Below are 27857 nucleotides of genomic sequence, written 5' to 3'. Positions count from 1 at the left end.
CTTTTAGCGGGATAGCAGGCATGCGCCCGCTGCACTGCGGGGGTGCCGATGCACGTGGCCAGTGGTCGCGATGACACACAAATCCCTGTTCTGTGAGGAGAGACAGATCGAGAGTTCCTACTAGGAAGCACGATCTGACATTTCCTCCAATCACTCCCATCCCCCTACAGTTAGAACACACACTAGGGAACACAGTTAACCCCTTGATCGCCCCCTAGTGTTAAACCCTTCCCTGCCAGTGACATTTACACAGTAATCAGTGCATTTTTATAGCACTAATCGCTGTATAAATGCCAATGGCCCCAAAAAATATGTCAACAGTGTCCGATCTGTCCGCCCTGTTGCAGTCCCGATAAAAATCGCTGATCACTGCCATTACTAGTAAAAATAAAATAATAACAATAATAATAATAATAATAATAATAATAATAAAAATGCCTAAACGCTATAACTTTTGCGCAAACAGAGCAATATACACTTATTGCGATTTTTATTCCAAAAATATGTAGAAGAATACATATCAGCCTAAACTGAGGAAAAAATGTGTTTTTTTTTTTTTGTTTTTTTTTAAAAAAGGGGGATATTTATTATAGCAAAAAGTACAAAATATTTAGTTTTTTCAAAATAGTTTTTTTTTTTCTTTTTAATAAAGCAAAACATAAAAACCGCAGAGATGATCAAATACCACCAAAAAAAAGCTCTATTTGTGGGAAAAAAGGACGTCAATTTTGTTTGGGTGCAACGTCGCACGACCGTGCAAATGTCAGTTAAAGCGTCGCTGTGCCGTATCTCAAAAAATGGCCTGGTCATTGAGCAGCCAAATCTTCCAGGGCTGAAGTGGTTAAAAAACGCACAGCAACCGGATGATACTACTGTACCATGCAATCCGGTGCAGGCAAAAGTACTGCGATTCTGGCCTACATTTGGGGCATCGTTATCACTGACACCCGCTGCAGAATACAAGTGCAGTGGGTTTCCTGCACCACGTTCTGGTGTGAGCTGGACCTTATTGTAGGTCAGTGTGTTAAAGCTCAACTCTGGGATCAGCATCTCCCTCCCCAACAAGAGCAAACCCCAACCCTTAAAGTAGTATTAAACCCAAAAGCAAACATTTAATAGATTGCAGCTCATCAACTCTAAAATGTGGTAGCTGCATTCGTTTTCTTTTGTAGGCTCTTTATTTTTTTCACTGGGTGGTCTTGCCTGCAAGTCTTGTTTTTCAAGAGAACAAGCTTTCTGCCAGACTTATCAGTTTACAGTAATGAGACATTTACCACTGACAGGGGTGCTTACAATTATCAGCTTTTATTTATGAAAAACCTTTATTCCAAAATTCCAGAATAAAGCCGTTGCTGGGACTGCTTATAAAGCGTGAGCTGGAGTTTGGCTTCAATTTGTTAGTGTATCTAAACATGTTAATGAATCTAACACTCCCCTCCCCCCAGGCTGACAATGCTGCTGTCCAAAGGCATCTCTGTTGCTCTGTCATTCAGACCATAAGCACCCTAATACAGGTGGTGTGTTACTGGCCAGATCAACAGGCGAAAACAGAGGGGAAAAAAAGTCTTAAAAAAAACACCCCCTAAGCCGTCATGTACACTGCTGCTGGTAAACGGACGTTTAGGAGCAGTTGGGAGTTTTTTTCAGCTGCCCCTGAACTCCCTTCTGTTATCTTATGAGTACATGTACACAGGGTCATTTATAGTCGTTTCTAGGCAGTTGAGTTTAGAGGCATTTTTTGGAATGCAAAAAAAACGCGTTCAGAAGCTGAGATTACAGGCATTTAAAGCGCATTAATTCGCATTTAGCCACATTTCGTTTCCAGGTGGTTTTCATTTTTGGCTAAACTCTTCTAGGCGCAAAGGCGGCAAAGCGTGGCATGTAAACGGAGCAAAACGGACGTTTACCATCTGTCAAGTTAAATCGTTCAGGAAAGCTTGTAAAAATGCTCCGTGTACATGAAGCCTTAAAGTGCTAAAGCCTTAGGCACATTAAGGTAAAAAAAAAAAAAAAAAATCTGTGTAACAGAATCCCCCTGCCCCCTTATACTTAACTGAGCCCAGTCACAATCCAGCGCTGTGCATGGGAGCCGAGGCTCTCCCGGCTCTGTCCCTCCTTTCTGGGCAGATTGATAAGCAGCAGGAGCCATTGGCTCCCATTTCCGTCAGTCAAGGGGGGCAGGGCCGAGCCACCCGGTCTGTGTCAATGGACTCAGGAGTGAGCCCACACAGGTGCCCCTATAGAAAGTGGCTTCCTATGGGGGCACTCGCTGAAAAAGAGGAGCCAGAAGCGCCGGCGGGGAACCCCAGAAGAAGAGGATCAGAGCTATCACTTTAAGCAAGAAGGTGGAAAGAGTTAGCGTAATGTCAAGCAGTCCAAGCCCCACAAAGCCTCAGAAATATGAACTTCATGGCTTTCTGTGTGCAAGGCTCAGATATCCACTCTGCATAAGCACTCCCCACAAAGGCACTTCCCATTTTTTACTGTAAGTACGTAGAAACCCAAATAAAAAGTAGAAAACATTTCAACACTTACCTCCAGCTCTTGCTTGTCAAATATTGCTTTAACTGGTGAAGGCTGAGTAGCAGCAGTCAAGAGTTGTTGCAGTAGTATCATTGGTGGTTGTGGACCCTCTGGAGACAAGTCCCCAACATCAGGAGAGGCAGCAGCACCTTCATCTAAACGAGAAAAAGAAAATTTTAATACTTACTGAAAGTCTTCGGGCATGACCAACATTTTTTAAACATGGTTTTGGCTACATTAACACTCTATAGCTTTCTGAAGAGACATTTTCTCTCACTGTATTCCACATTCCTCCAAAGACCCACAAGATTATGGATGTTAAAAGCAGCCACATACTGTAAAATGTCATTGGAATGCCTGGATTTTTCTATAGTAAAGAAAATCTAGAAAAAAGTAAAAGTGCCATACCTGCTGGAATTGATCCCGTCTCCTGTACTGATGGCTGGGAGAGGATTTGCCTCAATCTGTCCTGATGAGAGAGAAGGGCCCAACCAGCTTTTAATATGTAAAGCTTTAGCTGTTGACACCTCAAGCGGTCTAGATCCACTTGGTCTGTAAAACAAAGAAACAGTAGATCTTGAATCTTACACCTAATAAGATTTAAGAAAAACATCTAGAATTAGTTTTTCAGAAAGCGGTCCTTAGGAAAGCGTAAATGAACAATTACTCTCCAACTGTAGGCAGAAGTAACCTGTACATACCTTCTGCCTGGCTAAATGGGAGTCCCAGCATGCCTGGGGCGAAAGCAAACCATGGGACATGGTGTGGGCAAATCCAGATCTTTCTCAAATCGCTCTTTGAGGGGCACAGCTCTGATATCAAGCAACATACAGTTAAATTGCCACCTAAAGGAGAATTGAGAAACTAGGCAATAAAAACGGAAGGTATGTCCCTTAAAGGGTATAACCTCCATCTCTCAGTAACGTTATTGCCCTCAGGAGACTGGATGTCTCCTTCCTCTCTGCTAAATTAAGATTTTTTGCTAGCAACACTGGTAGTGCTGGTGAATTCATACTGGACATATGCAGTCCTGCAAGTCTCTCCAGTTGGCCAACAGTGCTGGTATAGCTATGACAGATGTATTGAAATTCTTAAAGTTTTTCCAGCCAGCCAGCACACACACACTGGTAGATTCAGATCTGACATATTAAATCCTGGAAGTTTCCCCAATCCACTTGGAGCAATTTTCCCAGTTTTCCATACTGGTATTCTCTCTGCGTTGGTCTTGTATTCCTGCAGGGGTAACTGAATAACGAATGTTAAAAAGTGTAAGTCTAGGCAAAAACTAACTTTAAACCTACTCTCTGCTACATTCTGAACCTAATTTATCTAACCCCGTATAGCAAAAGTTGCTTTACTTACCTATTCAGCAGCCAATCCGGTTCGGTTACCAGCGGCGGAAGCTGTGTGCAGGAGAGGACAGACAACGGCTGTGAAATGTCTGGGAAGTGACGACATCATCATCAGACTTGCTATGGGGCTTCCGTTGTCGGCTGTCTCTCCTGCACCCGCCTACACACTGAAGCCGCCGCTGACAGCTGATTCTGGGGCCAGACCAGATCAGCTGCAGAATAGGCAAGTATAGCAGTTTTTGCTTTACAGGGTTGGATAGACTGTATTTAGAATGTGGCAGAAAGCAGGTTTAGCGTTACTTCCATAAAAAGTCTTCAAATTAGGTCAGTGTTTGGGTATGCTGTTCTGCAGGATTCTGGACAGTAATGCATTTTCCTGACTTTTGTATGAGCTACTGGATGCTCTTTCCATTTTTTTTCCCATTTATTGAGCAATGACAGCATGTTACACTTGTTGGTAGAGTTCCCAGCTGTTTACATAGTCTCTGGGAATTTCTCTGCATAATTATGCTTTTAGATCCCATCCATATACATTACAGCCAGGGACTTTATCTAAATAAATTGTTCTTCTTTCTCGGTCATTTACACTGCAGTTAGAACTTTGCTGATGACGCACGTATGAAGGCACCCCCGCTGGTCGGCACGCTGCACTCTTTTGAGGCATGACACCCTAATGCCTGGCGCTATGGCCGCTTCCCTTGTGCAATGTATGCAAAGCAAACATTAGCACAAGAAAGGATTTTGCAAACTTCACATTTCTAGCAAGCTCAAGTCTGAAAGGTCTTTGTCGGCAGTTACTTCTACATCCCTATCCAACAATCTTCCATCTCCTAATTTCACTAAGGATGATTTTTTTTTTTTTCTGTTATGGAAGGATTCAGAGTCTTATGTGGAGAAACTTGTTGCCCTTCCTGCTCAAAAAGGTAAATGCCCACAATCTCCTCTGACAAATATGCCTAATATTTCCAGATCTGTCAGGAGTTATTCTAGAGGACTCGCCATCTGATGGCAGGTCTCTTCTGTCCCTGGAAGAGGGTCCCCTTCAGATGATTTTCAGTCTCCCTTTGTGTCATCGCAATCTTGGCTGTGCGTTCTGCTTTACAATTTGGAGTATTCTGCCATTACTTCTACTACTACGGTGTTTAGCCTCAGCTCTCATAAGCCTGAATAGACTGCAAAGGTTTTTCTCTTCAATCTGTTTTTGACAGATTTATCTACAAAGTTTAGCAATCTCAGAAAAAACATTTCTTGTCTCTGAAAGATTTAAGAAACACTTCTCTCTTTCTAGCGGATTTCTTTAAAAAATCGTCTACTCCTTCAAAGAACAGAATTCATTAAGATAAAAAACCTTCTGCCTTTACAACTCCTTTAAGGGTTTCAAAAAACAGTTACATTCCTGGATTGCCAGGATTGCCAATGGTCACAATTATTGGATTTTAAAAACAGTATAGCTCCTTATTTTTAATGTTTTACATAGCTATACTGGCAAAAGGGGCCAGCCCGAAGTGATCTAGCAAGACTTAATTTTCTGACTAAAGTCCCACTTTAAGAAAACTACCAAAAAAAGTTGGAAGCGCTTTCTACTACCATCTATTCCTTAGGAAAATTGGCCCTTCAACCTTTATGACCCTCTGTTTATTTCCCCAGACTTCTTCTACCTTGTCTAAATCAAGTGTTGATTGTATTAAACAGACTGTCGCATCACATTTTATGCGCAACCAGTACTGGATGCTTGTCGTCTTTTGTCATAGGTATCTTTTTCGTCATTACAGACTCACAGAGCAATCTTGTTTAAGTGCTGGTCAGTTGATCAGTATTAAAGGAGTACTTTGTGGTAGATCAACTTTTGAGTGCTTTGCTGAACAACATCTTAAAGTTTTCGCAGAGATCAGGGAACTCTCATAATAGATGCTTGGGTGGAAGAGGTGACCTCCACCAGTTACATGATAATTTAGTCTCCATCCCCAAACCCCAGTATTGTACTTTACGTCTTCCCATGTCTCGGCAACATTGGATTGACTTTTTTTTTCCCCCCATTAAAAGGATAGTTGGCTCAGGGATTTATTGATCCCATTCCTTTAACTGAAAGGTTTACATTTTTTTATGCAAACCGGTCTACAGTTCCCAAAACTAAAAAGGAGGCATCTGTCTTATCCTGGATTTGAAGGCCCTCTGACCTTGGAAACCAATGTGTCAGTCACACTGCATACCCTGGAGGCCTTTGATTGGCCCCTGGACACTCGAGCTTTAGGTACTTGGGCTATGAATGTCAGCATTTCTGGTTGGGGGCGGAATCCTGTTCAGGATTGTTGGTCTCAAGCTCTGTGGTCTCCGCCAGATCAACCAGCTTTTGTTATTTCAGGGACTAATCACCAATTTTGCTTCTCGGTCACTGGCTTTGCTGGTATAGTTGTTTAAACCTAGGTCCTCATTATGTATTAAGTAATCACAACTGTGTTCTTTCCTTCCTTCAGTTGGGGGTTGAACAATGTTTAGCCCTTTGCACCATTAAAGGTCAGGTATGCCCTGCCTGTCTTTTTTTTTTCAATGTTCTCTACAATTCATAACAAACACAAAGGTCAATAAAGTGAACCAATTTCATAAAGTTCAATTAAATGAAAAATATTCATAAAAGTGCCATCAATTCATGAATAAATAAATGCTCACAGGAAGTGACATATACACTGATTCTGACAAGATCACAAGAGAAACACGTTGGGTGGGACATCAGCATGCGCACTGGTAGGACACTGATGGTTCTTGTCCATTATGTAGATGTCTTTGCATTCTATGTAGGTTTTATTGCTGAATAAAGGAAGCCGTTTGAGGATACTACACCATGGCGGTCTTTTTTGTGTTTTAACCTCTTGTGCCGAGTGCATGTTTCCAGGAGTTGGAAGGTGTGTTTCCCATGGCCAGAGCATGTAGTGCTGTGGGGCAGCAAGGAGCTGAATGATCTCTATGTGGGATCTATTGTTTTGGTAAAGAGCCTATCAACCTTTTGGCGCTCTTTCTCCTATGTATCACAGTTAAGAAATGGCCATCTGTGGAGACTTTTTAAACATTTGGACTTTTTCTATGCATTTGGACTTCATTTTTTCAGTTCATTTTTGGCATGTTAATTTGATTCACATTTATGTATTCATGAACTGACTGCGCTTTATTAATATTTATTTTTCATGCAATTGCACTTTATGAAATTGGTTCACTTTAATGACCTTGTATTTATTACGAATTGCTGATTCATTATTGCTTTTCATTATTTATGCACATTTATTCATGCATGTTTAATTTAAAAAGGGATAGCGTACTGTTATATTGAGTATATATTTTACACATCGTGTATCTAAATTGTGACTTCAGTACAGCAGTCTATACATTCATGGCCGAAATTGATGGCACCCCAGAAATGTTTCCAGAAAATTAAGTATTTCTCACAGAAAAGTATTGCAGTAACACATGTTTTGCTATACACATGTTTATTCTCTGTGTGTATTGGAACAAAACAAAAAAAGGGAGGAAAAAAGCAAATTGGACATAATGTCACACAAAACTCCAAAAATGGTCTGGTCAAAATTCTTGGCACCCTTAACTTAATATTTGGTTGCACGCCCTTTGGAAAAAAATAACTGAAATCAGTCGCTTCCTATAACCATCAATAAGCTTCTTACACCTCTCACCTGGAATTTTGGACCACTCTTTCTTTGCAAATTGCTCTGGGTCTCTCTTATTGGAAGGGCGCCTTTTCCCAACAGCAATTTTAAGATCTCTCCACAGGTGTTCAATAGGATTTAGATCTGGACTCATTGCTGGCCACTTTAGAACTCTCCAGTGATTTGTTGCCATCCATTTCTGGGTGCTTTTCGATGTATGTTTGGGGTCATTGTCCTGCTGGAAGAGCCAAGATCTCGGAAGCAAACCAAGCTTTCTGACACTGGGCTCTACAGTGCGACCCAAAATCCTTTGGTAATCCTCAGATTTCATGATGCCTTGCACACATTCAAGGTACTCAGTGCCAGAGACAGCAAAACAAGCCCAAAACATCAATGAACCTCCACCATTATTTCACTGTAGGTACTGTGTTCTTTTCTTTGTAGGCCTCATTCCGTTTTGGGTAAACAGTAGAGTGATGTGCTTTACCAAAAAGCTCCATCATGGTCTCATCTGTCCACAAGACGTTTTCCCAGAAGGATTTTGGCTTACTCAAGTACATTTTGGCAAACTGTAGTCTTGCTTTTTTATGTCTCTGTGTCAGCAGTGGGGTCCCCCTGGGTCTCCTGTCATAGCGTTTCATTTCATTTAAATGTCGACAATAGTTCCTGCTGACACTGATGCTCCCCAAGTCTGCAGGACAGCTTGAATTTCTTTGGAACTTGTTTGGGGCTGCTTATCCATCATCCGGACTATCCTGCATTGCAACCCTTCATCAATTTTTCTCTTCCGTCCACGCCCAGAGAGATTAGCTACAGTGCCATGGGTTGCAAACTTCTTGATAATGTTGCGCACTGTGGACAAAGGCAAATCTAGATCTCTGGAGATGGACTTGTAACCTTGAGATTGTTGAAATTTTCCCACAATTTTGGTTCTCAAGTCCTCAGACAGTTCTCTTCTCCTCTTTCTGTTGTCCATGCTTAAGGTGTGGCACACACAGACACACAATGCAAAGACTAATGCTGGCCATACACTATACGAAAAATCGGCCGAAAAATCGTTCGTATGGACACTTCGTTCGTTTTTCGGCAAGTTAGTGGGTACAAATCGATAATCGTTTGTGACGTTTTTGTGGAAAAAAAACGAACGGCATGTTTGGAAAATTTCTGCCGAACGTACGATAAATTGCAAGGTTAATGTGTTTCCCGTCCGAACTGCCTGCACTAGGTATATGTAAAAAAACGAACACAAAATTATTTATTCATGTCCACTGAACAGATTATCGGACATTATATGATGGCACGATCGTTTGCGGTCACGGTCGAACGTTCGTTTTTCGAAAATGGGTTCGGCCGATTTTCTGTATAGTGTATGGCCAGCATAAGTGAACTTCTCTCCTTTTAATCTGCTTTCAGGTGTGATTTTTATATTGCCCACACCTGTTACTTGCCCCAGGTGAGTTTAAAGGAGCATGACATGCTTGAAACAATCTTATTTATCCACAATTTTGAAAGGGTGCCAAGAATTTTGATTAGCCCATTTTTGGAATTTTGTGTGACATTATGTCCAATTTGCTTTTTTTCCTACCTTTTTTTGTTTTGTTCCAATACACACAAAGGGAATAAACATGTGTATAGCAAAACATGTGTTACTGCAATACTTTACTGTGAGAAATACTTGACTTTCTGGAAAAATTTCTGGGGTGCCAACAATTTCGGCCATGACTGTATATGCGAGCACTAATTTTTTGTCACTTGGCGCAGGATTTTTTTTCCTTTTGCATATATGGAAATACATGCATACTGGATACTATTTTGCATCCTTTATAGTTTCACAGCAGGAGATTGTGCTCTTATCTCCTTTTGACCACAATTATGGACCTCAACTTTCTAAACCACACACTTGCACAATGATGCAATGACCAGCTCACACAAAGCTTTTTTTAAAAGCTCACACAAAGCTACTGCATTTTATGACCACAGTTCTGGAATAAAAATGGGAGATCTCTCAGGGGGTACTTAAAAGATCTTACACCTAATAATACAATGATACATACAGAACTTCTAAAGGCAGATTCAGGAAAAATAAGTAAGAAACGCTTTAGAAAAAGATTTCTATATTTTTCTTTTTTTTTGGACCGGATAACAATTTTGAATAGGATGGATTGGGCCAGATGCCCTTTAAGACTGAAGACATTTTCAGTGCTGTAAACACTGGCTATTTTTGCTTCCAGCAGAAAACACAGCAGTGCTAGGTAAAGATAATATCTCCCATGTGAAGGCAGCAATCAATGTAATCCTTTTCCTGATGTGCTGGAGCTTCCTTTATTGACTGGATAATCATTTTCAAACCGCAATAATCACTGCTATTCTTAGAGTCTATCAAGACACTTTACATTTATACCAAGTGACAGTGTAGGTAGTTGGCTTTCCCCTACCAGTAAAACGGGGGTAAATATGCAACAATTTTCAGTAATGATTTCACTCATGCTGCGATTTATACAATCAAGCTATTCAAGCCTATACATTTCTGGAAGTCAAGTGGACTATACCTGCAAGCCCCTGACTGAGAGACTTCTTCAGCCTGTACTTTTCAAGCTTGCATCCTGCCAGGTTAACCAGCTGTGCCCACACAGACAGCATCGAATCAGTGAAAGGCAAGTTGTTCACACAAAATGGCACTACGGGCAGCTAAAAACATTAAAGAAGAAAATTAAGGGAACATTGCAAATTGCATGCAGTATAAAAGTAGTACATAAATAGTATATATTAAAGTCCTTCACACCTGCATCTAAAAAACACAAAATACGTTTCTGGAACACTTTGTGGAGGCGAGAAAACGATGCAAATTTAATGTTTAAGCAAGTGAACCTACCGGAGTAAGTTGATTTAAGGGACAAACGCGGCTAGTGCACATGTCATGAAACTGGACGGTGATCTTTCCTTTTGGTGTTATTCTGGTTACTGTGCCCTCTCCAAACTCATCATGTACCACCTGGCCCCCAAGACGTAATCGGCTGTCTATTCCACCGATAACAGCCAGCACTGCCATTAAACTGCCCACTTCTGGATTTTCAGAGTCAGGAAAGTAATCTTCCAATGCAGCCTGCTGAGTAATAACCGTGGCAAAAAAAAAAGAAATCATCAGCAGTAATGTAACTGAATATTTTATTTTTTTATCATTATTTTTTTATTGATCATATAACAAACAGTGCATTTTCAGTAAATAACCCCTGCTATAGAAGACTGTTAATGCGGTCCCCATTTTCAAACAGTCATGCACATATGGAAAAATGTAACTCCTTTTCAACATAGCACAGCTAATAAACAGCAAAGATACAGCCCTCCTTTAACAGACTCCCAATAAATAGGGTAGACCTAGGCTACAATATACAGTGTCTGGTTTATGAATTCAGCAAATCTGAAACTATGAACTCTAACAATAAAGTTCTTTGTTTGGATCAGTTAAAGGGGTTCTAAAGCCTTGAGGTTTTTTTTGACCTTCATGCTTTCTGAAAAAAAAAAAATCTTCTGTTGTCCCTCTCACTACTTGAGCCCAATCTCAATCCAATCAACCCCAGCGGGGTGAACGAAAATAAACAGACAGATCTTTGTACTAACCCACGATCTCAACCCCAGCTACAAACAACCCCCGCAGACCGGCTTTTGTCAGACAGACTGCTGTGCACATGGGAAGTTTCTGTTGAATTCGGGCAGATGTGTACCAGACTTTAGTGAATCTGCAGGTGTTCATTTTTCAAGTAGCAAACCCCATTGAGCTCTATTGCAGAACCCGGATACTAAATTCTGGCCATTTTCAAAGATAAAATAACAAAATGCAGCACTATCACTTTATAAATGAATAAAATGTTAATGAAAAAAAAATAGCACAAACTACACCTCAAAAGTGTGGAAAAGTGCTTATATAAAACAAACAAAATACATATAAATAAGTCCATATAGTTGAATCCATAAGGACGATACTAAGAGGTGAGACGTAGGGAGAATCCTCCGCTGTCACCAACACTCCAAAAACACAACCTCTTACCATAAGGATTTGACTACCTCACTGAGTGGTCAAATAGCACAGTTATAGTGCCGCCAGAAAAGTGATCAAACAATTTACAGTAGTTTACTCCTGGATCCAGCAATAAGGCAGCCAAAATTTCTCCCAAATCAGCATTAAATTAAAGAGAACAAGTCTACCTCATAGTGTAGTATGACCCCCTGTGAGAGGGTCGCTACAGACGGGCAAAGCACTGGATGGCATGAGGACTATAAGTGTAGGGGCAGGTGAGGGGGCAATACAGGTACTGGAACATTTTTTAACCTTAAAGTGATTGTAACTTTTTTTTTTTTTTTTTTTAGTTAAAAAATAACAAAAGAGACATGTTATACTTTCCTGCTCTGTGCAGTAATTTTGCAGAGCAGCCAAGATCCTCCTCTGCTCGGGTCCCACTTCTGTGCTTCTGGCCCCTCCCTCCTGTTGAGTGCCCCCACAGCAAGCAGCTGGCTATGGGCTGGGAAATGTATGGGTGCCGCTCAGGCTCTGTAGAAAGGGGGTATGTAGACAGTGCAACTGCTGCTAGTGCTGACAGGGGATGGAGCCCGTCCTGGCTCCTGCGAAAATTCAAAGGAAAAAGGATGGCAGCCCCTGGAAGTCGCACATCTAAAAGTATCCTATAGAGGTGAATGGAGTGGCAAACTCAGCTTGGGCCCCGACAAGTCACCTCCCCAACATGTTTCACTCTGACACCCCCCCCCCTTGAGGTAGCATGTGAGTGTGATCAGGGTCGGTGCTAGACTATTTTGCACCGTAGGCAAGACCAGTTACTTGCACCCCCACACCAAAAAAAAAACCAAAAAAAACTGAACACATTGCCCCCCTTCCTGCACATAATGCCACCCCTTTAACCATATACTCCCCTTCCTGTATACACTGCCCCCCTTTAACCCTACATCCCATTCCCACACAAACTGCCCTGTATAGACTATACCCCCCCCGTGATGCGTGTTGCCCCCTCATTGAGCTGACCTGAGCTGCCTTGCTGGAAACAGCGAGCAGCACATGGCTGGAGTATCTGGTCTGACCGTCCCCACGCAGTCCTGCCAACTAGGTTACTACTTCCACGGTTCCACCTGGCAGCAGAGTTCGTATGACATCCACCGGGGATGAGGAGGTGAGAGGAGAGGAATGTGGCACTGGCCATGGCTGCGCCCTAGGTGGCAGTGCGCCCTAGGCGGCTGCCTAGTGGTAGCACCGGCCCTGTGTGTGTTTCATTGTGATTGATATTTGTAGACCTGTGCAATTTAACCTAAAGTGCTACTCTATGCGATGCATAAAATTGTGGTTGCAAGAAAAGAATATATAAAACGCTAAATACTCCCAAAAAAGCTAATAAGCTAGAAAACGTGTTTTTTATTTTTTTGATCATTCATGGTTAAAGCTATGCTTGCAAGAAAAACATTTCTAGCAAACATAGCTTTAACCATGAAGAAAAAAAAAAAAACTTTTAATTTTTACCTATACACATATTAATAAAGTTTTTTGTTTTCTAGCTTATTAGCCCTTTTGGGAGTATTAGTGTTTATATATTCTTTTCTTGCACTCAAAATTTTGTTCATCCCATAGATAGTAGCCCTTTAGGTTAAATTGCACTGACAGATCTACAAATACCAATCACAATGAATCACACACACCTGCTACCTCTATACACCTAATGAGCGACTACCAATGATGCTTAAATACTCCTCACACAAATGAGTTCCCTATCCCCGCAACTAAGCTTCAGGGGGCGGAGTGAAACGCGTTGGGGCGTGGCCCGGTTGGTGTCCAAGCTGAGGTTGCCACTCCATTCACCTCTCTAGGATACTATAGATGTGCGACTTCCAGGGGCTACCCTCCTTTTTCAGCTTGCTATGGGGGCAACCGAGCTGAGCCGCAGCTCCCTGTGTCCATTCAGACACAGATTCGCAACCCTGCCCCGCCCCCTTTCGCTCACTGACTTTGATTGACAGCAGCAAAAACCCATAGCACCATGATGCTGTCTTAGCCAATAATGAGGAGGGGAGTCCTCGGCAGCCGAGACACTCCTGCAACATCGCTGGATCTAGACATTTTGGACAGCGCAAGGTAGGCTTATAACCCACATCAGATTTTTTTTTTTTTTTTTCGCCATCTGTGTCCCATTGGGGAGATTTAGCCTAACAGTAAGTGAGGGGAAATCCCTGAAAATTAAGGTAACCCCCAGGTCCCCAGAACTAGTCTCCTCATTGGAAGATTTCCCCTCTATTACTTTTCTGGGGACAACCCAAAATTTGGGATTTTCTTTTACTTTCATTGATAATGGTAAACAGGATAATAGAGCGGGTGAATCTCCCTAAAGGGGACACAGACAGTAATACAAACTGACAGTGGTTCTAATCCATCTCCACTCTACCCAAAACTAATAAAAAATAAAATTAAAATAAAAGTTGCCATACTTTATTTTAATTAATGAGAAAGCATGGAATAGAAGAAAATTATATAAATGCTGGATCTCATTTTAGTATTGAAATCATTGTTTGGTTACACAAAGCTTTCAACTTTTGCAATATATGCTGTGTAGTATGAAGCATTCCAAAAGCAAGTATGACTTGGATAGTGCAATAATATATTTCCAAAACTGCCATATGTGTATATTTTTATCTATGCGATACTATAGATTTTATTTCTGACATTTTAAAAGAACTATTTGCATCAGTCCTGCTTCCTAGAAGCATGCAAACAAGCCTCTCTCTGCATTAGATAGACATATCTTACCATGTCACTACGCTTGCCCTCAAAAACACGGGTAACGGAGGTGAGCTGGGCATTAATGTATTTGTTGATGAGGCCATTCCACTGATTTAATGAATGAAGAGTGCGGAGAAGAGCTACAATCTCCTCTGCTAGGGTACTGCTGTGAGTTGCAGTAAGGGAGGCTTGTGGCCTTGCTTTCCTCCTCCTCAATGTGGATTCTAGAAAAATCATACAGCATTATTGGCACTGTGAAAGGCCCATACAGTACAATTAAATTTGCAATGAAGTTACCTACTCACCTCTCAGAAGAGGGATGTCAGAGGAACATGTGCTCAGCAGGCTACCCAAAAACCCAAAGAGTTTTTCCACTAGCAGTTTCATATCTGCAGACCTCTCATTTTTGTCCCAGGAGGGGAGGACGGCTTGCAACAGTCGAACTGCCAGTATCTAGAAAACAAGAAACAAGTTAAAATAGTGGCAAAGAGAAACCAAGGATAATAAATAATAAAAGTCAATATTTAAGTAAAAATAGACTTTTTTCGTATTCAACCAAATGAAACAGTGCAATGCTGGAGCAAAATACACACAATGCACACAGTTTTCTTTTCATGAGGGTAAAAAAAAAAAAAAATAATAATAACTTGAGCCTTTACAACCAATTTAAATACAATAACAAATTGAAGCCCAACTCCCGCTAACACTGCAGTTGCAGCAAATCACTTTTTTGGGATAAAGGTTTACATGAATAAAAGCGAATAATTGTAAGAACCCATGTCAGTGGTAAATGATTTGTCTCAACCGTCTAACTGCTACGTTTTGCAGGGGAGCTTCTTCTATTCAAAAATAACAGACTTACTGGCTGGATCACAAGATGAAAATATAGGGGGAAAAAAAAAATACAAAAAAAGAAAAAACTAATGCAGTCATCACATCCAATAATTCGTAAGCTACAATATAATAAAGATTTGCTTTTTGGTTGTATAGATCTTTAAAGTATTTCTAAAGCAATAACTTTTCATTTTGGAAGTAGGGGATGGTTTAAAAACTCCCAATCGCTTATATTTCCTGAAATGCAAATAGACAATATACAGTATAATAAAACCTAGCTTTTTGTAAGGACGGCTCAAACCGTTTTGATTTCTTATGACATGGTTTGCAGACCACTACCAAATTAAAAATACAGCATTCTATCATTTTATGTAGAACTTCCTATAATCTACAAAAAAAAAAAAAAAAAAAAAAAAAAAACCCGGAACCGCTGGACATGCATTGTAAATGGCAATGTCAACGAGTGAGGTGGCAAAATGAAAAGGCTGTTGCTCTTGTATTGTATTTCATTTTTTTTTTATTTTACAACAGATACTATAATGAATTCCACATATGCATCTTCTTCAAAATGATTCAAATGGCATTTTTTCCTAACTCAAGTGTAATACTACTATAGCATTTCATTTTTTAAGCAGCACTAAAAAAAACAAAAAAGGGTTTGAAAATCCTCTTTAGATCATTGTAAACAATGGAAGCCTTGGTCTCCTCCCACTTTATGATGCAAAAAGAGCCTAGAGAGAGACCAAAGAAATTGTGCTCAGGAGCACATACTGTGGCATGACACTGAAAGCTTTAAAATAGAAGGCCTTCTTTAAAAAAATAAATAAATAACTAAAAAAAACTTGGGGGAAAAAAAAAAATGCAATTAAAGTGAATGACCAACACAGAATTACCCTGGCCACAACCACCATTCATGATTTTTGTAGCAAAGTAGAGCTGATGCAGCGTACACACGACCAGACTTTCTGGGAAACTAGGTCCGACGGTCTTCCCGACGGACTTCCGACGGACTTTCTGAACGGACGCACTTGCCTACACATGACTGGACTTTCTGGCAGACTAGGTCCGCCGGCCTTCCCGACGGAGTTACGGCGGACTTTCCGAATGAACGGACTTGCCCACACACGGACAAGTCCGTTCATTTTGAACGTGACTCGGGTACGACGGGACTAGAAAAGGAAGTCAATCTCGGCGAGATTGACACCTTGCAAGCCCCGTCACGGGGCATACCAGGTCCTTAGGTCTGGTATGGATTTTAAGGGGAACCCCCTATGCTTTAATAAGGGGGCCCCCAGATCCCGGCCCACCACCCTAGGTGAATGAGTATGGGGTACATCGTATCCCTACCCATTCACCTAGGGAAAAAGTGTCAATAAAAAAACACACTAGACAGGTTTTTAAAGTAATTAGACAGCTCCAGGGGTCTTCTTCCGACTTCGGGGGGTCTCTCCGGCCTCTTCTCCCGGCGTCCGGTTCTTCTGCCGGCTCCTCCGCTATCTTCTGCCGCTCTTTTGCTAGCGGTGGCCCGGACTTCTGCCTTCTTCCCTCCCCTCTTCTTCCAATGTTGACACGACGCTCTCTCCTGCTGTAATGCTCTCTGAGCGCTCCGCTATGACTTATATAGGCGGTGACCCCACCCCTTTAAGACGTCACAGTCCCTGGGCATGCTGGGACTATGACGTTTTAAGGGGGCATGGTCAACATCACCGGGTGATGTCTGGTATGGATTTTGGGGGGGACCCCACGCCGTTTTTTCGGTGTAGGGGGTTCCCCTTAAAAATCCATACCAGATCTAAGGGCCTGGTATGCCCCGCGCTCGCCGCAATAGGAAAATTTGTTTTTCCTATTGCAGCGAGAGCGAGATGCAGTACCCTGCCCTCGCGTCGTATCTGGTCCGTTGGACCAGCATACTGACGAACGGGCTTTCCGTCAGTAACTGAGTCCGGCAGATCTACGACGTAAAGATTTGAAGCAAGTTTCAAATTTAAGTCCGTTGGATTTCCGACCGAAATGGTCCGTCCGAAGTCCGATGCAGCCCACACACGGTCGGATTGTCCGCCGGATTCGGTCCGTCGGACCAGTCCGGTCGGAAAGTCCGCCCGTGTGCACGGCATTAGAGTATGAAAATACCACAGAGGGAAGGGAGTGCCAAAGGACTTCAAGTAAAGGAGTGTAGCGATACCCCCGTAGGAGCTTGCCTCTCAACCCTAATAACCTCAGCCCCCTCTGGCAATGCAAGTGCAATGACCAATGAGAAACACACACGTTATGATGGTTAAGGGGGGAGGCCACTTATCGGAATATGGAAGTCCCCTCAAATCCCTCCCCCCTCCCATGTAAAGTATGGGGTAAAAAAGGGTAAAAATAAATTAAATTAAAAAAAAAACAGTTTTTGATACTCATTTTAAAAAAAACTGTCCCCCCCGGTGTAGATCCATCATCGATCACAAAGCACGCCACTACCGCCAGCCCGAAAAAAAAATCTCTGCACCCGCAGAAGGTTCCTGCCAAATGACAGTTCTTAAATAACTAAGGTGAGGGGCCACCCAATGACGTCAATGTGACCCCCGCCCCCTTGTGATGTCATCGCCCAGATTAAGATCCTCCCCTACCCCAAAGTACCCCCCCCCCCCCCAGTTGAGGGCATGTGGCCTGGTGTGGTTCATGAGGGGAGCCCTCGCTTGTCCCCTCCCTTTCCTGGCTTTCATTTAACAAGGGAGCCCTCCTGTCCCTGGCTTGCATTTAACAAGTGTGCCCTCAGATACCCCCCCCCCCCCCATGTAAATGAGGATGGGGTACAAAAAAAAGTGTAAAAATAAATATAAGTACCCCCCATGTTGAGAATTGGCCTGGTGTGGTTAATGAGGGGGGCCCTTGCTTGTCCCCTCCCTTTCCTGGCCTGCCTTTAACAAGGGGGTCCTCCCGTTCCTAGCCTGCATGCTCAGTTAAGGGTCTGGTCCCCTCATGTCCCTTTCCTTTCCTGGCCTGCATGCTCAGATAAGGGCCTGGTCCCCTCATGCCCCTTTCCTTTCCTGCCCTGCATGCTTGGATAAGGGTCTGGTCCCCTCATGTCCCTTTCCTTTCCTGGCTTGCATGCTCAGATAAGGGTCTGATCCCCTCATGCCCCTTTCCTTTCCTGGCCTGCATGCTCAGATAAGGGTCTGGTCCCCTCATGTCCCTTTCCTTTCCTGGCCTGCATGCTCAGATAAGGGTCTGGTCCCCTCATGTCTCTTTCTTTTCCTGGCCTGCATGCTCAGATAAGGGTCTGGTCCCCTCATGTCCCTTCTTTTCCTGGCCTGCATGCTCAGATAAGGGTCTGGTCCCCTCATGTCTCTTTCCTTTCCTGGCCTGTATGCTCGGATAAGGGGGGGGGGGGGGGGCGCTACCATTTTTCTCATTTTTGAAATTATGCCACACACTGTACTTTTTGGACACAGCCAAGTCAGTACACTGAAATCGTCAGAAATCGCAATGTAAGGCGAACTGAAGTCACGTTTAAATCGGACCACTTTGTAGTCACATTCAGTGTGAACCAGGGCTAAATAAAAAGGTGTCCAGCTGAAGATAAGCTCCATAACACAAGTGTGAAATTTAAAACCTGCTTCTAAAACCACTGAAGTCAGAACAAGTGTTTCAGCAGAAGTGCATGCCACCTACTGGTGGTTAAAAGCATGACATTGGCAAGGATGTAAATTTTTTGTTCTTTATAACTGCATATAGTGACTGTTGTACTATCAGAACTGCTCTTCAGACAACTGTCTCTGCACAGTTATGGAGCAATTTATCTGCAGGGGGAGAGAAGCCCAAGCATGTATGCCGGGCCTGCACCCCTGATGGTATCCATGTCCCGGCAAGAAAACCAAAACTCAATAGTGGTGCAGCAAACATGCCTGTTTGCCTAGTGAAGAAAAACAAAACCATTAGAAGGGGTAAAAAAAAAAAAAAAAAAAAAAGACAGACATTCTTTTTCGGCACCTGAAGCATTGTAGCTAAAAGCTATCAATCTCTTGGAGCCAAGGAGTCTTGACAGCAAAATAAATAAATACTGATCAAAGACAGATGGATAGATAGATATATAACATACATAGAACAAACAAACTAAAAAGATTAGCTGACGATAAAGCAAACTAAATACCTGTCTTTGTAATGTGGCAGCAGTGAAGGATTCTGGTCCCTCCACAATCTTCATCAACAAGGATATCCATTGTGACATACTTAATGTACTGCACATTTGTGGCATGAGAGCAATGCTGCGGATGAATCCCAGTGTGCACCAGCTCCTATTTTGCTCTTTATAAACAAGTTTATTTGAACAGGCCACTGAAAAAAGATAATGTCATTTAAAAAAAAAACAAAAAACATTATAGGTAGGAAGGTATAGTTACTATATAGTAGGAATAATATAGTATTTGGAGAGGGGGGGGGTGGACTCTGACAAAGGATAATGTTAGATTTGTTCCTAATGAAATGGGAATTGCATTTGACAAACTAAAAAATACTATGCAATTACAATAAAACCACCATTAAAAAATATTCTGTATAGCTTTTTCTGTTATAAACTGATAGCAGCTGAACTCCAATTGGGTGCATTGTTCATTGCACACCAGACCGATTTTGTAAAGGAAAATTTGGATACCCTTTAAAAGTGCTTGTAAAAGGTTTCTTTTTTTTATATGTAAGATAACAAATATGTCATATTTATCTGCTCTGTGCAGTGGTTTTGCACAGAGCAGCCCCGATCCTCCTCTTCTCGGGTCTGCTGCCGGTGCTCCTGGCTCTGCCACAAACCCCCCGAGCGAGTGCCCCCCTATAGAAAACAGGCTCATGCCCGAGTATTGACACAGACAGCGGGGCTCGGCCCCTCATAAGATTTGATTGACAGGTGTGGGAGCCTATGGCTCCTGCTACTATCAATCTGCCCAGTGAGAAAGGACAGAGCTTGGAGATTCCCTGCTCTTGTGCACATCGCTGGATCAAGATCAGGCTCACGTAAGTAGTAAGTACTGCAGTCATTTTTTTTTACCTTAATGCAGAGAATAAATTAAGTTAAAACCTTATGGCCTTAGAACCACTTTAACCACTTCCTAACTGCGCCATAGCCGAAAGACGGCTACAGCGCACCTCTGTTGTTCCAGGAGGGCATCCATGGACACCTTCCCGGCACCATGCCCCTCGCGCGCTGTGATCGCTGTGTAGCTGATCACAGATCATGGTAAAGAGCCAATCACAGCGGCCCTTTACCACATGATCAGCTGTGTCCAATCACAGCTTATCACAGTTTAAACAGAATTGCCGGTTATGGGCATTCCCTCTCAAGTGCTGTTGTCGGTAACTGGTAATCCTGAGAGGGGACATGCACACAGATAATCAGGGCCATCAGTCCAGGAGAAAAATTACTTATTTGCAAAATAATTTAAGAGACACTAAGAAAGATTTTTGGGTTTTTTTTTCCCATTTGGCAAAAAATAAAAAAACCTAGAGCTGACTAAATATCACCAAAAAAAAAAAAAAAGGGGCCATCTGTCTCAAAAAAATGATAAACATTTCATATGGGTACAGTGTTGCATGACTGCAAAATTGTCAAAGTGCGACAGTGCTGAAAGCTGAAAATTGGCCTGGTCAGGAAGGAGGTATAAGTGCCCAGTAAGCAAATGGTTATGGTAAAAAAAACTGCTTTAGAACCACTTCTAGTTATGTCCCTGCAAATATCTTCCCTCACCGGTTTTATCCATGGTGCCACTTTGGACCAACATGCGCAGTAATCCACACAACGTTTTAGTTGCTTCACATTGCATAACCTCCGCATTGATCCCAGCTGAGAGACACAAGTTCTGTAGAAGGTTTACAGTACTCATCAACATCATAGAGGTAGGATGGAGATTTTTGTCTGCCTGCTCTCCTTCTGAAAGGCACAATGAAAACATGAATGAAACAAACTACTCACACTGGATCAGGCAAAATAAAAGCTCATGCAGATAAACCAAAGGCTAACCTGAATCATCTTCAGTGTCAGAGTCATCTGCCATGGGCTGGGTAGCAGGTGGAGGTTCTGTCAGTTTCAGATCATACTTTCCTTCTTTGCCCATTCTGTATGAATTAGTGCTTCCTGTATCCCACTGAACTCTAATCCAGCCATCTTCTCCAAGTTCTCCAATGACACGACCTAGCCCAGGCGGTGGGCCATCCTTGGAGAAAAATAAAGTAAAATCAAGACGATAAAGCTGGATAGTAAACACAGAACTCTAATAGATTATGAACACAACTGACTAAAAAGCAAGCAAACACTTACAAGTTAGTTCCATTTACTAAATGTAGAAAAAAAAGTTGGGGAAATAAATGGCCATGACTGTATTTCAAAACTCTCAAGTACTCCAGAATTATTCACCATGAATGCTACCAGAGACAGAGAGGGGTGGGGATAGGTGAAGTTCTGAAGTCCAGCAAAAAAGAGCCAACAATGCTTCTGCTTGGGATTTCAGTGTAGCAGAGGCAGCCTGGCCAGCCATCAATAGGATTAAAGTGGTTTTAAAACCCTACATATACCCAGTGAAATGACCAGCCTCTGGTAACATACAGAGATGAAACTACTAACTCCTTCTACATAAATTGTATCTTTTTATCTGCAGCCTCCTCTCCGCTACATCAGTTCAAAAGTGCTACATTTACGCAGTATTTCTAAGCTTCCAAAGGCAGCGGGTGGGGATCTGATGTCACACTGCATAGCACAGAGCAGAGAGCTGACTGTATTCTGAGGCCTGAGTGTAGGGAATGGACACACTCCCTTCTATACAGTCTCACAGGGAAACATGCACACCCGAGACTGTCAAGCACAGGCTGTGTGCTGGAGCTCCACTGTTACCAGTAACCGCTTGGAGTCAGGACATCCTGTCAGCTATGCATATAGCAAAAGGAGGGAGACATCAGACAGAAATGCATGCGTGTGCTCCCTCGCCCTCTTCCCCACTGATTCCTGCTGTGACTGAGCTTCCTGTCATCCACCCGCTCTACTCAGATAAGCAAATCTGTCTGCTAAACCTTTGCTGATCAAAAACGGAGTCCGCCACGCGAGAAAGGGGCCTAAATGTTTACTCTAAATTTAAATGAACCCAAATAAAAGAGCCCATAGCTTGAGCAATGCTACTAGTTTATGAAAAGAAAAACATACTTGGTCTCCCCACTTCCAGTCAACTCCTCTCATCACCCTGGTTCCAATTTTCATCATGGCAGCTAGCTCAGGTCCGGAGGCAGGCAGCTGCACTGGTGTAGTTTCCTTTCTAGACTCTTCCAACACAGTGGCAGATGCTCCCAGTATACATGTATTTGATTCTTCTTCAATGTTGTCAGAACTCGGACCTGAGTAATTCGTTTATAGAATGCCATCATGACATTTTATAGTAATTTCGTATATACATGTCATTTTAATTTACATTAAAACTTTGTTATACATTTAACACAAAGAACCCAACACTCAATATACTTTCACAACATTCCTCCTGGCCAAATAAACCTCCATGAAAAAGGCTGGAATAATTTAATATTAACACATGGAAGACTTAACTGGCTATAAAGAGCATTTTGCTGTTTAACACATAGGTTTTTATACATAAACATCTGATATACTATTGCCTACCAATAAGTCGCATGATGGTTTGAGTCAAGGCCAGCATGCCAGAGTTGAGAAGCAGATTAAGGCTATTGGCTCCATGTTGCCGAGTCAGCATGTTTAACATTACCAGCATAAACCTGGCTTGTGGTATGGTCCCTAGACTTGGTCCTGAAGGATTTTCATTGGTGATTGCCTGCAGGGGGACAGGCTGAACTCCTAAGGTGACAAAACAGGAGTTTAACTTTTTTTTTTTCCTAAAAATTACCTTACAACAAAAGCCATACTCCCTCCAAGGTACATACCAATTTCTTTAAATCTACTGGAGGCATCAAGCAATATATTTCTGATATTCTGAATGGCCCAAGCATATAGTTTGCCATACGTCACCTCCAGTAACATTCGATTAAAAGGTGGAATGAGGTCAACATCCTTCAGGCAGTCTGTCAGAGGCTCACTACAACATATGAAGCAATTAGAATCTAGAAGACACAAAATATCTGCAGTACATAACACTGTCTGAAAACGACAATGTACCTCAGATTGGTTCCCTCTGGAACTAGTCTCTGCCAGCCACAAAACATTGCATACTGTACAGATGGAAGAAGAAAGGTTTTTGCAGCCAGTTTTAACATGGTGTCTATTCCTTCTAGACGAACCTCTGCTCTCTCCAGCTGTGAGCAAATAAAACAAATCATTTAAAATTAAATTTTACACAATTGTTAATAGAATGGCAAAAGAAGAAAAAAGTAATGATGTACGTTTTTTGGTGGATTTATACTCAAAAAGTGAAAATTTGCATCTCACAGGGAATACAGTTGTGCTCAAAAGTTTGTATCCCCTTGGAGAATTGGTAATATACCGGATGTACCATTTTTAAAGAAAACATGCGTGAGCAGTCAAAACACATTTCTTTTATTTCTCATGGGATTCCTATTCTGTAACTGTAGGTCATAACAGAATGGCACAATCATAAAACAAAACATGGCAACAAGTAAAGAAATGAAATGACCCCTGTTGAAAATCTGCATCCCCTTAGTTCTTAATACTGTGTATTGCCCCTTTAGCATCAATGACAGCGTGCAGTCTTTTGTAATAGTTGTCTATGAGGCCCAGAATTCTTGCAGGTGGTATAGCTGCCCATTCGTCTTGGTAAAATGCCTTCAGGTCGTCTTGCATGAACTGCAAGTTTGAGATATCCCCAGAGTGGTTTGATAATATTAAGGTCAGGAGACTGATGACCACTCCAGAACCCTCACCTTTTTCTGCTGTAACCACTAGAGGGTCTACTTGGCCTTGTGCTTAGGGTCATTGTCGTGATGGAAAGTCTAAGAGCATCTCATGAGCAACCTTCGTGCAGTAGAACGCAAATTGTCTGCCAGTATTTTCTGATAACATGCTGCATTCCTCGTGCCATCAATTTTCACAAGATTCCCTGTAGCTTTAGCGCCCACACATCACAAAACATCAGTGAGCCATCACCATGCTTCCCAGTGGTAATGGTATTCTTGTCGCTATAGGCCTTGTTGACCCCTCTCCAAACATAGCGCTTGTGACTATAAAGCTCTATTTTGGTCTCGTCATACCAGATCACAGTGTGAGGCGTGTCATGGTATTGTCAAGCATACTGTAACCAGGCGTTTTTGTGGCATTGGTGCAGTAAAAGGCTTCTTTCTAGCAACTCAACCACGAAGCTCATTTTTGTTTAAGTATCATTAGATTGTGCTCCTTGAAACAACCACACTCTCTTTTTCCAAGAGCAAACTGTATTTCTCCTGGGTTTTTCTCTGTATCCCGAACAAGGTTTCTGGCAGTTGTGGCTTCAATCTTTCTTGGTCTCCCGGACCCTGGCATGGTATGAAGAGATCTGAAATTTTCTACTTCTTAATAAGTGATCGAACATTACTGACTGGCATATTCAAGGCTTTGAATATATTTTTTCATCTTTATAAAAGTTCCATTACCTTGTTATGCAGGTCTTTTGACAGTTCTTTTCTGCTCCCCATGGCTCAGCATCTAGCCTGCTCAGTGCATCCACATGAGAGCTACCAAACTCGCTGACTATTTATACACAGACATGAATTGCAATTTAAAAAGCCACAGATGTGGGAAATTAACCTTTATTTGCTATTTTAACCTTTGTGCATCACCTTGTGATGTCTGTATCAAGGCCAAACATTCTAGAGGATGTAAACTTGTGATCAGGGCAATTTAGAAGATTTTGGTTATCATTACGATTTAGGCTGGATTCACACTGGTACGACACGACTGTCATCCTACTTTGCCCTGCGACATCAGTCCTACTTCCATCCAACTTGAATTATTATTATTATTATACAAGATATATATAGCGCCAACATTTTGCGCAGCGCTTTAAAACATGAGGGCAAACAGTACAGTTACAACACAAATCAATACAGGAGGGATCAGAGGGCCCTGCTCATTAGAGCTTACAGTCTAAAAGGGAGGGTCAAGTGGAACAAAAAGGTAGCAGCTGTGGGGGATGATCAGATGGAGAAAATTAAAATAAAGCTCTTCGGTGTGAGTAGGGTAGGCTTCTCTGAAGAGGAGAGTTTTCAGGGATCGTCTAAAAGTAATAGGAGATAAATCGGACAGATTGGGGTAAGGAGTTCCATAGGATTGGAGAGGCTCTGGAAAAGTCCTGGAGGCCAGCATGGGAGGAGGTGATAAGGGAGCTAGAGAGCAGGAGGTCTTGAGAAGAACAAAGAGAATGATTAGGTTGGTATTTTGGGACTAGGTCAGTGATGTAGATGGGGGCAGAGATGTGGATGGCTTTGTAAGTAGTTGTTAGTGTTTTGAATTGAATTTGAATTGAATTAGTTGGGTGAGCGGAAGCCAGTGGAGGGATTGACAGAGAAGAGTAGCAGACAGAGCGATTGGTAAGGTGGATGAGTCTGGCAGCAACATTCATGATGGATTGAAGAGGGGATAGACTGTGTAGAGGTACGCCAATGAGGAGGGAGTTGCAGTAGTCGAGGAGAGAGATAACCAGGGAGTGAATTAAGAGCTTTGTTGTGTCATCAGTTAGAAAGGAGCGTATTTTGGAGATGTTGCGGAGGTTGAGGCGACAAGATTTGGACAGTGATTGGACGTGGGGCTTAAAGGAGGGTTCAGTGTCCAGGATTACACCTAGGAACTTGGCATGCAGGGATGGGCTTATAGTTAAGCCATCGATTTTGACAAAGATCAGGGGAAGGAAAAACGTTCGGTTTTGGATAGATTAAGTTTGAGGAAGTGGTGTGACATCCAGACTGATAAAGCAGATAATAAATTAGTGATACGTGAGGAGACTGAATGAGTGAGCTGAGGGGTAGAGAAATAGATTTGTGTCATCAGCATAGAGATGGTATTGGAAGCCATGGAAGGCCATCAGTTGACCCAGGGAGGAGGTGTAGATTGAAAATAGGAGAGGTCCAAGAACAGAACCTTGAGAGACCCCAACAGAGAAAGGAAGAGAAGAGGAGGAAGTAGAATTGTAAGTAATGCTAAAGGTGTGGTTGACTAAGTAGGAAGAGAACTAGCGAAGAGTACAGGGTAAGCAAACTTTTGAGTACAACTGTCTAAGGAGAGTCAGGCGGCGGGGGGGCGAGATCAGTGACGAATCATTTGCCTTCTGCACGCGGCTCTTAGTAAATGCCTCTTTTATACTTGTACAAAGAGAAAGCTTTTATTCACTACTATAGTAACACATACAGGGTTAGTAGGCTAAATCGTAAGATATCACACGAAATGTAGAAAGGAAAAAATCCAATACAGGTAAAATCTAGACAAATATAAAAACAAATGTACTGAGGGTGGCAGTATGGAGTTATACCTGCTTCAGTAAACACTTCCTCATTTTCTCTACATCCACTGGCTCCTCCTTCAGAGCAAACTCCACTATAATGCTTAGCAATGCAGACTGGGGGTATGTACCCTGCACGTTATGTTTCAGCCATTTGTATTTATGGACACCTGTTACAGAGCTGAGCATGGGCTGCCATTTATCCTGTTGGAGAAAAAAAAAGTAAAAGTATATTCAGAACATTTTTCCACAAGAACATAAATGCATCATCCCATCTTTTATTTTTCTTTACTAGGTTTATGTATAAAAAAATGTGTTCCCATCAGGAAATCTGACTTTCTTCTGACTTGAAATCTATATGCTTGTTCTGGATGAGTGATACATAGGGGAAAATTGATCAAAATCATAGCAGCCACAATTTGGAGCAGCAGTGCATGGCAACCCATCAGCTTCTAACTTCAGCTTGTTCGATTAAGCTTTGAAAATGAAATAAAGAAGCTGACTGGTTGCCATGCACAGCTGCTCTAGTTTTGATATATTACCATCATAATATTTAGCCAAATAACGTCAGATAATTATTATTGTTAAATCCTAAAGCCAGCCATACATGGATCAAAACTTTGTCAGTTCAGCAGGAACCAGCCAAATATCGATCCATGTATTGGGCAGGCTGGTTGTACATAAGTCAATCTAACGATCAGCTTCTGAACCAGCCTGTCAGGTTTTCCCCGCATTTAGTGTATTCTGACAGCGGGGAAGTCTTCCCACTGTGAGAATACAATAGCTCAGCAGGTAGGATTGAGTGTGTGGATGGGGGAAATCGAACCACTGGTTGGGAAAAAAAAACACGAATTTATGGGCTGCTTTAGTGCAGCCAAAATAAAAGAGCAGAAGAATCAGCACAACGGACATAACTTACATTCAGTAGGATGTGTTCATTGTGCCGATGTTTCTCCTTTTAGTAGCAATCGTCCCCCGTCCTGCATGTCCCGTCCAGTCACAGGCTCTCATCAAGAAAGCCCAACTATGCCCGTTCTTTCTTACCAACTGCTCCATTCATTAATAACCGTACAACAGCTTCTTTGAATAAAAGAAAAATGGCACCAACCTATCCACAGATAGTGTTTATAGATGCTGTAGTACAACTCCTAGGAATGGAACAGCTGGGAGGAAAGGGTAGGCATAGCCAGGCTCTCCTGGCGAGAGGCTGTGACAGACCCTTAGGGGCTCCTTAGCAGGACAGAGGAAGACTATTACTAAAAGATGAGGAATCGGCACAAGGGACATCCTACTGTCTGTAATTTATGTCCTTTGC

At 42.2% G+C, this 27857-nt stretch overlaps 1 protein-coding gene across 7 annotated transcripts in view; it reads right to left on the bottom strand.

Moving 5' to 3' along the window:
- The window catches only part of HERC2 (HECT and RLD domain containing E3 ubiquitin protein ligase 2), a 287985-nt gene that overhangs the window by 138414 nt on the left and 121714 nt on the right, over positions 1-27857 (bottom strand). For 5 of the 7 annotated variants that reach the window (XM_073614619.1, XM_073614626.1, XM_073614623.1 and 2 more), the window contains exons 32-45: positions 26573-26746; positions 23275-23411; positions 23043-23194; positions 22765-22956; positions 22300-22487; positions 21127-21319; positions 20854-21036; positions 19270-19454; positions 14606-14753; positions 14328-14524; positions 10401-10634; positions 10078-10216; positions 2932-3075; positions 2536-2678 (exon numbers count right to left, since the gene is read on the bottom strand). In XM_073614619.1, the coding sequence (XP_073470720.1) occupies positions 2536-2678; positions 2932-3075; positions 10078-10216; positions 10401-10634; positions 14328-14524; positions 14606-14753; positions 19270-19454; positions 20854-21036; positions 21127-21319; positions 22300-22487; positions 22765-22956; positions 23043-23194; positions 23275-23411; positions 26573-26746 (2409 nt within the window). The remainder of the gene's footprint in view (positions 1-2535; positions 2679-2931; positions 3076-10077; positions 10217-10400; positions 10635-14327; positions 14525-14605; positions 14754-19269; positions 19455-20853; positions 21037-21126; positions 21320-22299; positions 22488-22764; positions 22957-23042; positions 23195-23274; positions 23412-26572; positions 26747-27857) is intronic. The other 2 variants (XM_073614620.1, XM_073614625.1) reach the window with 1 other exon arrangement.

The sequence above is a fragment of the Aquarana catesbeiana genome, linkage group LG02 (assembly GCF_042186555.1).
Source record: "Aquarana catesbeiana isolate 2022-GZ linkage group LG02, ASM4218655v1, whole genome shotgun sequence".
In the NCBI taxonomy this organism is placed as follows: domain Eukaryota; kingdom Metazoa; phylum Chordata; class Amphibia; order Anura; family Ranidae; genus Aquarana; species Aquarana catesbeiana.
Note: the sequence above shows the minus strand (reverse complement) of the source record. Positions and strands in the feature narration are given on the sequence as shown.